Raw genomic sequence first — 12242 nt, forward strand, 5'->3', positions numbered from 1 at the left:
TGATAGGAAAGGCATTCCACCATAAAAATCATGTTACATATAAAATAAAAAACAAAACAAAACGAAACAAAACATGAGCTACATAGCAACAAAGATTGGGAGTTTTCTGTTGTGTGAATTCCATGAGAATAGATTGCAATAGGTAGCAAGCCATTGTACTAGAATAAACAAACGTTCAAACTATCCTTAAATACAAAAACGAAAGTAGAAGACGATTATACATATATACATGCACACACACACACGCACACACACTCTCTCTCTCTCTCTCTCTCTCTCTCATACACATATCTCTCTCTCTCTCTCTCTCTATCTATCTATCTATCTATCTATCTATATATATATATATATATATATATATATATATAGAGAGAGAGAGAGAGAGAGAACTTGAAATGGTAGAATTTTGCCGCATGGATTAATCGAAAGATGAAGTCGTAGTCTCTCTCTCTCTCTTACGCACATACACACATACATAGATGTATGCGTGTTCACCCATATCGTACACATGTGTGTATGCATGCGTGTAGTTGTAGTTCTTACATAATGTTGCCTACACGTGTATGTGTGAGTGTGTGTATTGATAGTCGCAGTTCTGAGTCTACGAGTCTACGATAGATGGCAGTGGTGGATCTTGCGTTGAAACGATATTCGGAGTGGTGGGCGGTGTTTCGATGTTTTGTTATCTAAGTAACCTAATAACAACACAAGACGGAAGAAACAGGAACTGCACAACTGTAATCCGATATAAGAAACCAGCAACAACAAGGACAATACAGAAAAGAAAAGAAAGAAACAACGAACTGTAAAAATTGAAAGAAAAAATATATACAATGAAACATAAGAAGAAAAAAATAGAAGGTATGTCAGCGAGATTTTAAGGTACCCGCGCAGCGGTTGAGTAACAAGATTAACAAATATACATCAAACAGCAGCAATAAAAACAACAACAAGCAACGTTGAAATGCCGAAAGCTGCCGCTTGAAACTTGTGTGGTTGTTAACTGGTGGTTACTTATAAGATTATTGCTTCAGTCCATTAATTGAAGGACAGGCGGTCGGTCGGTCGGTCGGGCTGAGAAGAGATCTGTCGGACGCACAGGCTATCGGAACGATTTTACATGTCTTGCCTTACGTCTTATTCCTCCTATAAGGCATCCTCGATGTAAATGGAATTATAAAACAGAAAGAACAGAAGAGTCTTCAGAATGTCCCTAAAGGTAAACAGCGTTATTGGTTTCTATCGATTAAGACAAAACGTAAATAAAGGGATAACAGGTGGGAAATTAAAGAATCAGAAAAAAAAAAGAAAAAAAAAAAGAAAAAAGGAAAGGAGAAAAATGAAAAGGTCATCGATATTTCTGAGAAATCGAAAATTTTTTTCATAGACAGTTACGATAAATTCATGGTTCTGTACCTATGTGTCTATATATGTATAGATCTCTAGCATTTTCCCTTTTTATTTCTGTGTATATATGTACGTGTGTATGTATGTATCTGTGTGTGTATGTACGTGTACCTGTGTGTGTATGTGTGCTTATGTATACATACATTGATATATATATATATATATATATATATATATATATATATATATATATGTGTGTATATATATATATATATCTATATATGCTTGTATTTATGTGTGTGATCTTAAAAATAACAATCAGATTCTGATTGTCGAGATCTCTTTGGAATTTGAACAACTGAGAGAAACTCGATGTTTGCCTCTATGTATGTATGTATGTATGTATGTATGTGTGTGTGTATGTATGTATGTATGTATTTGTGTGTGGAGGTGCGTGTTTAGTCGCCGGTCACTCTTCATTGAGCAGACATGATCAGAGGTATTCCAGTGATGACCTTCTGAAATTTAGGGGCATTCTGGGACTACATTATCTAATGTCTCCTTTATTTTCAGGACTAAAATGATTTGAATGAGATTTGACTGCTATTTCTAGCAGTTCTAGCTATCACACAGACTGCTTCATTGACTCATATATATATGTGTGTGTTATATATATATATATATATATATGTATATATGTGTGTGTATGTGTATACACACATATCAAGAGATATATAAAACAAATTAAAGGTAATTAAACTCAATGCTGTCTGTCTATCTATCTATCTATCTATCTGTTTATATTGTGTGAGTGTGTGTGTGTGTGTAGACTCTGTACATTTGTATGTGAACATTATATCTTTATGGGTCGCAAATGTAAATGTTTGTTACGATAACACTAATAACCCTAACTACTGTGACCCTTCCCACCTCCATCGCCACCACTTCCCACATCATCTGTTTAACTGAGTCAATATTTCAAACCTCGTTTGTTATTTGTTTCTATAACCACGTTATCTTGGGTAGGTGGGTTGGTGAGTGGTGGAATATCTTGACTCATCTATGTACATGTTGTATATATAATTATAGGATTTGTCACATAGATGTTGGGTTTACCGAGGAAAAAAATAAAACATTAAAAAAATGGTATTAACGTGTGTCCTAAGGGCTCCTGCAAACCAGTTAATGCAGTTTAAAGAAACGAAACCGTACTGCCTCACACACTAGCTATATTATAAACATGCAGGATGTAAGTTTTGACTTTGAGTCTAACAAATTTGGACGCCAAATAAAACTAATAATATAGATGTATGTACGTGTTTTGTATGTCTCTATGTATGTCAGGTCATTCTTAGTGCTGTTGTTATCATGTAACTCAATACAACTTGTTGCATGGTTAGGTTGTCAGCGATTAAACCGGCGGCCTTACCAAGCCTGATTAGTAAAGGAGAATGGTTTTCGTTTGACACCTTGCAGGGTGTGAGAGCCCCCGCTCCCGCCCCGACTTCTAGACATCTCTCTGGAAAGAAAACTGATGCAATACCTGGGCCTTCGTTTGCATCCAATGATGTTGACTAGTTCTTTTTGGGCAAATGCATATATTGTTTAAAGAAAAGGGGTGATCCTGTGCAAGGCCTTTCTCCAGTATATAAAAAGCTTCAAGCACTGACATCACTTGATTTTTGATATCTCTATATGCGTTGTATATAATGGCATAGCTTTAGTGTGAGGGGAGGATGCAGGCAGTTTGCTTCAGGTAATGGCACTTTTGAGCCTGCTGTATAAGCTTATATATGCTTATGGAGGACTGGAAGGTGCAAACCCAAGGGCTGCGCTGGCAGTACACACTCTAGCTATGTCATTACTTGCATACTATCGCTGGCCATAGCTGAAAAAGCAAAACATTCAATGAAAAATTCCATGATGGAATGAAGGCATGTGTCAGCATGGGTGATAAGCTCTCTGAACACCTGGTCCAATAACCTTGTTGCCACATCTGTGCAAAAGTGTGTAAGTCCCTAGCAGAACTGAAAAGCCACATCTATACTGCTTGTGTTTAAGAGAACAATCAAGTGATGATTTTACTCAAATTTGAGTTGCAGCCATCATTTATGTATGTATGTGTGTGTGTGAGAGAGAATGTGAATGCATGCATGACTGCTGGTTGGTTGGCACTCCATTGGTTATGACGAGGGTTCCAGTTGATCCGATCAATGGAACAGCCTGCTCGTGAAATTAACGTGCAAGTGGCTGAGCACTCCACAGACACGTGTACCCTTAACATAGTTCTTGGGGGAGAATCAGCGTGACACAGAATGTGACATGGCTGGCCCTTTGAATTACAGGCACAACAGAAACAGGAAGAAAGAGAGAGAGAAAGTTGTGGTGAAAGAGTACAGCAGGGTTCGCCACCACCCCCTGCCAGAGCCTTGTGGAGCTTTAGGTGTTTTCGCTCAATAAACACTCACAATGCCCGGTCTGGAAATCAAAACCACGATCCTACGACCGCGAGTCTGCTGCCCTAACCACTGGGCCATTGCGCCTCCAGGCATGACTGCATATGCATGTTTTTGTTCCTTTTGATTGGAATTAACCTACCATCTGCTCAGTGGAAAGGTTGCATAAAAATAATATAAATAAGACAAGTTCCTGGCTTTGGATAAAAGAAAATACAGGAGGACCAGTTAATTATGATTTTATTCAACGTCTCAGATTCAGACACTTATTGCAGCAGTCCTTCAGTTTTTCTAAGACTTGTAAAAGAACTCAGAAGGTTGGGCCTCCAGCCAGGCCTTTCATGATACCCTAAAAGCCAAGAACTTTTCAGCAACCCTCATATGTATGTATGTGTGTGTATGCATTTGTATGTATATAAAGCTGGGTGTATAGACAGAGTGTGATGGGTAAATTGTTGTCATTTTATATTGTTAATTTCGTGCATGCACGTTCTTTTTGATTTTGTTGCCTACATAGTATAGTAGGGTCAGCTGGGCACTGTCTGTGAGAAAAACAGCACCATGACGCAATTCACTCTACCAGAAATTTGGAAACATGTTGTACTGCTTGGCATTTGCATCAGAAGCTCCAATATGAACATTTTAGAGTGTTTGGGTGTCAATCAGAGGACATGTACTGAGAGTAATAACATCCAGTCAACATCATAGTGTTTGGAGTGATCACTAGTGATGGTGATGTTATGCTTCCATTCAACTTCCTACATGGCCTCGGACTCAACACAGAAACCTACTTCAAGTGCCTGGAGGAGGTAGTGCTGCCTTGGGTCAAGAGGGTAATTGCTGGAACACCCTATGTCTGGCAACAGGACTCTGCACCATGCCACACAAGCAGGAGAACCCAGTCATGGCTGTCAGACAATTTCTGTGATCACATCACTCCTAACATCTGGCCACCCAACTCCTCAGGTTGCAACCCTTTGATTACTATGTGTGGTGCACAGTTGAGCAAGAGACCAACAAAACTCCTTGTAACACCAAAGATGAACTGAAGGCAAGGATTATGGCAGCATTCACCCACTTGAACAAGGAGACTGCCCAGAAGAGTTGCAGGAGATTCTGAAGTTATCTGGAGGCCATGGTTGAAGCCAATGGCGATTTTATTGGATAAATTTACTCTTTAGTATTTCAAGATATTTTTATGTAATTTTGGTAAATATATCTGTTAAAATGAGACGTCAGTGTTATTTTCATTCTTGCATAATTTAGACAACAGTTTATTCACTGCACCATGTATATATTGATTAAAGAGGATCACTTAATAATGGGGCACATACCGTTGGGTTATGCTGTCCAGTAGTATGTTGATATTTGCTCTTATGCAACATTGTACAACCTGAATATTTGAGAGGTTTTCTGTCTTGTTTTGCAGTATCTTATAAATGCTGCACTTGATACATATCTACCTGTACGATGTTACAATGCAGTAAAATCTCTAAATAAAACAATTCTAGCAATACTGGATAATCCATTTGTTGCTTTTATTTTTTTACACACACACACACATATATATAGTAAAGACTATTTGCCAACATAATGGGGCTGAACAACAGTAACAATCATCCCTTTCAGGACAGCCACATATATATATATACAGTGGTACCTTGACTTATGAGTTTAATTCGTTCCGTGCAGGTGCTTATTACTTGTATGTCAAATCAAATTTGCCCATTGAAATTAATTGCAATGCCATTAAGCCGTTCTGGGCCCCTCAAAAAACATGATAATTATTTTTGTTATGTGTTTTTAAATAAGAAAAATGTATTTATAAATAAAAAATATTGTATAAAAAATACAATGGAATATACTGCAATAAACTGGTTTTATTAAGTATAATGTACAACATTTACCTTGAAGAGCAGACGACTTGAGGATGCTGACGGAGGTGGAGGAGAAAGGCTGAACTGAATAACTGAATCTTATTTGCTGATTTTTGCCCTTTTTTGTCATGCTTTCCTCACTTTCATCTATAGGAGTTTTTGATAAAAACCTGTCCAATAAGGTTTGTTTTATCCTCACTTTCCGAGCATTTCTGAAATGCTGGGTGGATGTTACGGCATTCACTGTGGCATTTGCTATGCCAACTAGTAGTGGGGTATCTGAAGCTGGCTTGTAACCCGAATTTTAGCTTGCAACTCAAAGCAAAAAATTTGCTGAGAGATGGATTGTATCTTGAAAAACTCATTAGTTGGTACACTCGTAAGTTAAGGTGCCACTATAGATAGATGTATGTATATATGTGTGTGTATATATATATATATATATATATATATATATATATATATATATATAAATATATATACATATATAAATATATATATATACATATATGTATATATATATGTGTGTGTGTATGTGTATATATATATATATATATATATATATATATATATATATATTCTTTTATTTGTTTCAGTCATTTGACTACGGCCATTTTACTACCCACTCAATGCTATACCAGTTATAGTCTTTCATTGCTAGGCACTTTTTATTTTAGTTGCAGTTCAAATCAGTTTTAGGTGATAAGTCAACCTGAGCACTTATGTATACACCTATTACATTACATCATTAGATACAATTTTACCTGAACTATATATATATCAGGTCATTAAGAATGAAATGTCTGATTTTCTTATGCACCAAGTTTGACAGTCATCAACTCTAATGTTTTATCCTGAAAATTCTTTGTTTTACAACATTGATGAGTTACATCATCACTTTTTGCGAAATGCAATTCATGGTGTCTGATTATATTGTATTTTCTCTTGTGAATCAATTTTTGTGAACCCATGGATAGATAAAAAAATTGCTTACGAATATGAGTTCTGTCATGGAACCAATGCATCCCAGACAGCTCGAAACATCAATGAGGTGCTTGTGAAGATGTGGCAAATAAGTGCACTGTATGTCGATGGTTTGAGAAGTTCTGGTCTGGTGACTTTACTCTTGAAAATCAGCTCTGTATTAGACCTGAGACCAAGGTGTATAATGATGAGTTAGAAACTGTAGTGGAGGTGGATACATCTCAAACTACGCATGAGTTAGCAGCAAGGTTTGATGTTTTGATTCCAACTGTATCGGACCATCTGAAACAAATCGGCAAGGTAAAATAGCTGGACAAGTGCGTACTGCATAAATGAACATGAAATGACACGTCCATCTTGAAACCCGCTGTTCTTTGCTGTCACAGCATAAAAGTGAACCATTTTTGCATCGTATTGTTACATGTGATGAAAAATGGATTCTTTTCAACAATAGCAAGCATTCTGCATAGTGGTTGGATAGAGACGAAGTACAAAAACACAATCCAAAAAAGAATATTTACCAACAAAAGTTAATGGTGTCTGTTTGGTGGTCCAGCACTGGTGCCATCCATTACAATTTCATGAGAGCTGGTAAGTCAATTACAGCAGATGTATACATCAACCAACTGGATGAAATGATGAGTGAACTTGTAATTAAACAACCGAAATTGGTCAATAGAGATAGGCCAATTCTCTTGCAAGACAATGCTCAACCACATGTTGCACAAAAAATGGTACTCAGGTTACAGGAACTGAACTTGGAAATACTCTCTCATCCACCATATTCACCAGAACTTGCACCAACTGACTATCACATTTTGCATGGAAAAAACTTCATATCTGAAGATGCAAAAACAGCCCTTCGTGATTTCATCACCCATTGCTGTCCAGAATTCTTTGCAGCTGGCATAAATAAGCTACCAATAAAATGGCAAAATTGTGTTGATAATTTAGGTGCATACTTGGATTAACTGCATTGCTTTTTGTTGAGATAAAGTAAAATAAACTTTCAGTTCAAAATCGGACATTTCATTCTTAATGACTTGATATATATATATTATATAGTATGTGTGTGTTTGTATGTGTGCAGGGAAATGCTTTCACTTTCATTGGACTCCAGGAAACAATGATGGACCGAAATGTCTTATTTTCAACAATTAGTGTTTGATCCAGCTTCAGGTATTATTGTGGTGTCATGACTCTCCCCAATGTAGGTAGGGTATGTTATTTGATTGTTTGCAAGTTGGGATTTCCCTGAGACTGTCACAGTTTGCAGAGGTTGCCCTTACAGTCTAGGAATGAAGTTCTTTTCATAGTATTAGATAAATGAAGGCATTGGCTAGTAAGTGGAACTTAGTTTAGCTCAGCTTTAGGTCTTCCTGTGTCGCTCAGCACATTGAACAGCAAGTTTACTCCATTGCATTCAGTTGGCTGCTACTCTTGCATATCCATTTCACACCTGTCTTTAGGCCATCTTGAAATGTCTGCCATCAAGTGATCTTTGTCCTGCCCCTTTTACACCTGCTGCCAGGTGACACCCAAATCATGGTTGTTTTAGAGTGTTTTTGGTTGGCTAGATGGAGAATGTGTCCAGCCAGACACAATTGGAAGTGGAACAAAGAAAATTGTTGTGAGAATAGTTTGAATAATGGCAGAACATATTTTTCAAAAAGAAAGATCACCATTGAAGTTTCCATGTATTTGTACAGCACCCAATAGACAGAACACACACACACATTCTGATTAGCAGTTAAAGCTGACTTTGAGTAATAATTAAAAAAAATTACAGAAATAATAATTATTCACTTATCTTAAATTTAGCTCACTCACAATAACTTCTTTCATAAATGACAAATATATGTTCATGAGCTGCCAATAATGAAAATAGCCAAATACTTGCCCAAATTAATTTGAGAAATGTGTACCTTCAATACCACTATAAAATATTCATTGCATAGTAATCTTTTCCTACAATGTAGATCTTGGATCCAAAGAAAGGCTGGTGATAGAAGGAGGTCTGAATGTACTAGAAGCTTCCGTCTGTCTGTGTATCTTCCTATCTGCCTGCCTGCCTGCATGCAGGGCCAGTTCAAGGTACTGGAAACTGGGGCAGTTGTCTGAGGTGCCATGTGCTTTTTAGTCTATATTTTCAATTTTTCTCCTTGTGAACGTTTTAAAAAATTATACTTGTAAGGCACTGAAGTTCAGCTTGCCTGGGGCGCCAGTAACCCTAGGGCTGGCCCTGCTTGCCTGTATATAACTCCTGTATGCTGATGACCTTGTTCTCATTGTAGAATCTGTGTAAGATTTGGAGAAGCAATTCCAGACATAGGGGCAAAATCTGGAATTGAAGGACTTTAAAGTAAACTGAGTGAAGACTAAAGCCATGATAAGTAAAAAGAAGACATGTCCCTGAAGCTGTCAGGGAAATGGCTATGCTTAGTTTGCAGAAAAAGAATAGGTAGAAACTCTATACTGTGCTTAGTTTAAACAATGGATGCACAGGAAGTATAGTGGGATCACAGGTAGGCTAACTGGAAGGGCAAATTTGCTTGGAATATACCCTTAAAAATGATTCTTTCTACTGCTCAGAAGGCTTCCTATAAGTAGTCGATGGTCTTTGTTTCTTAGGTCATTACATTAGCAGTGGGAGTGTGTGCACTGAAAGCATAGAAGCCAAAGTAAAAACAAGTTCAGTGTTAATACCTTTGCTGGTAAAAAGAGCTCTCTCTTCAAATGAAAGGCAGATTGTATGATGTTTGTGTGTGAAGTGGATTGCTACATGATAGTAACATCTGGGTCATGAACGCAGAGGATATGTGAAGGCTAGAAAGAAATGAGGCAAGCATGCTCTGCTGAATGTAAAATGTCAATGTGCATTAATGATACAATACAAATGACTTGAGAGACTAAATGTATATAAGATAAATTAGATGCTGTTTGCAAGAAATAAAACTGCAATGGTATGGGCATGTGATGTATATGGATGATGTCAGCAGCATAAAGAAGTGTCAAGGGCTTAAAAGTGATGGTGCCTGTGGAAGAGGAAGACTAGAAAGACAAAAGCTGAAGTGATGAAAACTGATTTCAAGGTGGTGAGCCTCATAAAAAGAATATAACATTTCTGCTTGGGACACAACCAACAATCAATATAGAGATATTAGTTATTTACATATATTTAATATACACTCTCACACAGTGTACACACATTCACCTCTCACTGCCACATGTGGTAGCCTTAATACAGTTACTTGACTTGCTGGAAATAGCAGCCAAAACACTTTCAAATCACACTCTGCCACCTTATAAATAGGACTCATTGGATAATGTCATTTGGATATGCTATGCCTGAAAATAAAATTCATGGCCATGGTTGGAATGCATTTGATTACAGCTTTGCTTGAGCAAAGCTAGTTTGGTATAAACACCACAACCACCACCACGACCACCACCACCACCGCCGCCAAAAACAACAACACTAACACCAACACACTATATACACATTCACCTCCACACCACCTCACAAACACTACAAATACATACATATATACACACCTCCAACCATGCTACAGAAACAAAATAGATCTCATTTGTTAACTTTCCCACAGGAAATCATTTAATTTCACAGAATACTCCCCAAATACACACAATTTCGTTAATATTTTCATTGAATTTTCCCTCTCATTAAGGCAACGAGCTGGCAGAAATGTTAGTACACCGGACAAAATGCTTAGTGGTATTTCATCTGTCTTTACGTTCTGAGTTCAAATTCCGCTGAGGTCAACTTTGCCTGTTATCCTTTCGGGGTCAATAAATTAAGTACCAGTTGTGTACTAGGGTTGATCTAATCGACTGGGTTCCTCCCCCAAAATTTCGGGCCTTGTGCCTAAAGTAGAAAGATTCTCCTTCTCATTTTGTTTTTATGAAGCTAGCTTTATTATTTATTTTTTTTATAAAAAAGCTTTTTACATAAAACCCCAAAATATATAACTAAATTTCATACATGTAGGCATAGGCATGACTGTGTGGTCAAGAAGCTTGCTTCCCAACTATGTGGTCTTGGGTTCAGTCCCACTCCGCAGCACTTTGGGGAAGTGTCTTCTATTATAGCCCTGGACCAATCAAAGTCTTGTGAGTGGATTTTGATAGAGGGAAACTGAAAGAAACTGATCATATATATCTATATCTTGTATGTGTGTGTGTGTTTTTGTTTGTGTTGTTTTCCACCACCACTTGACAACCACTGTTGGTGTTTATATTACCATAATTTAGTGATTTGGCAAAATAAAAAAAGTACTAGTCTTAAAAAAAGTTCTAAGGTTGATTTGTTTAGCTAAACCCTTTAAGGCAGTACTCCAGTATGGCCACAATCCAATGACTGAAACAAGTAAAGGACAGGCAGAGACAAACTGATACTGATTTTTCAATTCATTCACTTTTACAAAAAGTTCCATGTATGCTTAGTCATGCTGCTAATGATATTGGTTTCAAATTTTGGCACAAGGCCAGCAATTTCAGGGGAGAGGCTAAGTTGATTACATTGACCCCACAGTTGCATTGGTACTTATTTTATCGATCTCAAAAAGACAAGAGGCAAAGTTGACCTTGATGGATTTTGAACTCAGAATATGAAGATGGATGAAATATTACTAAGCGTTTTGGCTGCTCTGCTAACGCTTTTGTCAGCTTGCAGTCTTCATACTGCTAATAATATTGTTGAAAATTTTTCCTCTCACTTGAAAGAAATAGATTTTTAACATTTCCATTATAGGAGCAGGAGTGGCTGTGGTAAGAAGCTTGCTTACCAACCACATGGTTCTAGGTTCAGTCCCACTGCGTGGCACCTTGGGCAAGTGTCTTCTACTATAGCCTCGGGCCAACCAAAGCCTTGTGAGTGGATTTGGTAGATGGAAACTGAAAGAAGCCTGTCGTATATATGTATGTATTGTATATATATATATATGTGTGTGTGTGTATGTTTGTGTGTCTGTGTATGTCCCCCCCAACATCGCTTGACAACCGATGCTGGTGTGTTTATGTCCCTGTAACTTAGCGGTTCGGCAAAAAGAGACCGATAGAATAAGTACTAGGCTTACAAAGAATAAGTCCTGGGGTCGATTTGCTCAACTAAAGGTGGTGCTCCAGCATGGCTGCAGTCAAATGACTGAAACAAGTAAAAGAATTGCTGTGGTCAGTCTTATAAAAGCAATATGAGGGGATGTCTGACGAATTTCAAAAGAATGGCATTCTGAAGACGACCACATTAGCTTACAAAGAGGAAATAAGAAGAAAGAGTAAGTACAATACAAAAAAATGAAGTTTTTATGATGGATCAGCACAGTAGACTGACTCATCAGGTTCAGCCTATGAAGTATTCCTTTTCAGTATCTTTCTACTTGTCATCAAGGTCTGTAAGAGCAGGGTCCAACTGGTACATATTTTCTGGGGCTGGAGAGCCAAAGAAGGGTCAGGGAATATTTGACAGACCCCTAAAAAAAAGAACTCCCCTCCCAGGTAGGTCTGAAGCAGTTATGTTCTGCTTTGCATAATTTCTCTAGGGAGGCTCTGCCTATCATTG

The 12242-nt window shown here is 37.5% G+C and overlaps 1 protein-coding gene across 1 annotated transcript in view; it reads left to right on the top strand.

Moving 5' to 3' along the window:
- The first annotated feature begins 384 nt into the window (after window positions 1–384).
- Window positions 385–12242, top strand: part of LOC106876194 (uncharacterized) — a 149952-nt gene continuing 138094 nt past the window's right edge. The window contains exon 1 of the mRNA XM_014924635.3: window positions 385–1219. Coding sequence (XP_014780121.1) covers window positions 1208–1219 — 12 coding nt within the window. The 5' untranslated portion in view covers window positions 385–1207. The remainder of the gene's footprint in view (window positions 1220–12242) is intronic.

The sequence above is a fragment of the Octopus bimaculoides genome, chromosome 9 (genome assembly GCF_046866305.1).
Source record: "Octopus bimaculoides isolate indiv1 chromosome 9, ASM4686630v1, whole genome shotgun sequence".
Lineage (NCBI taxonomy): Eukaryota > Metazoa > Mollusca > Cephalopoda > Octopoda > Octopodidae > Octopus > Octopus bimaculoides.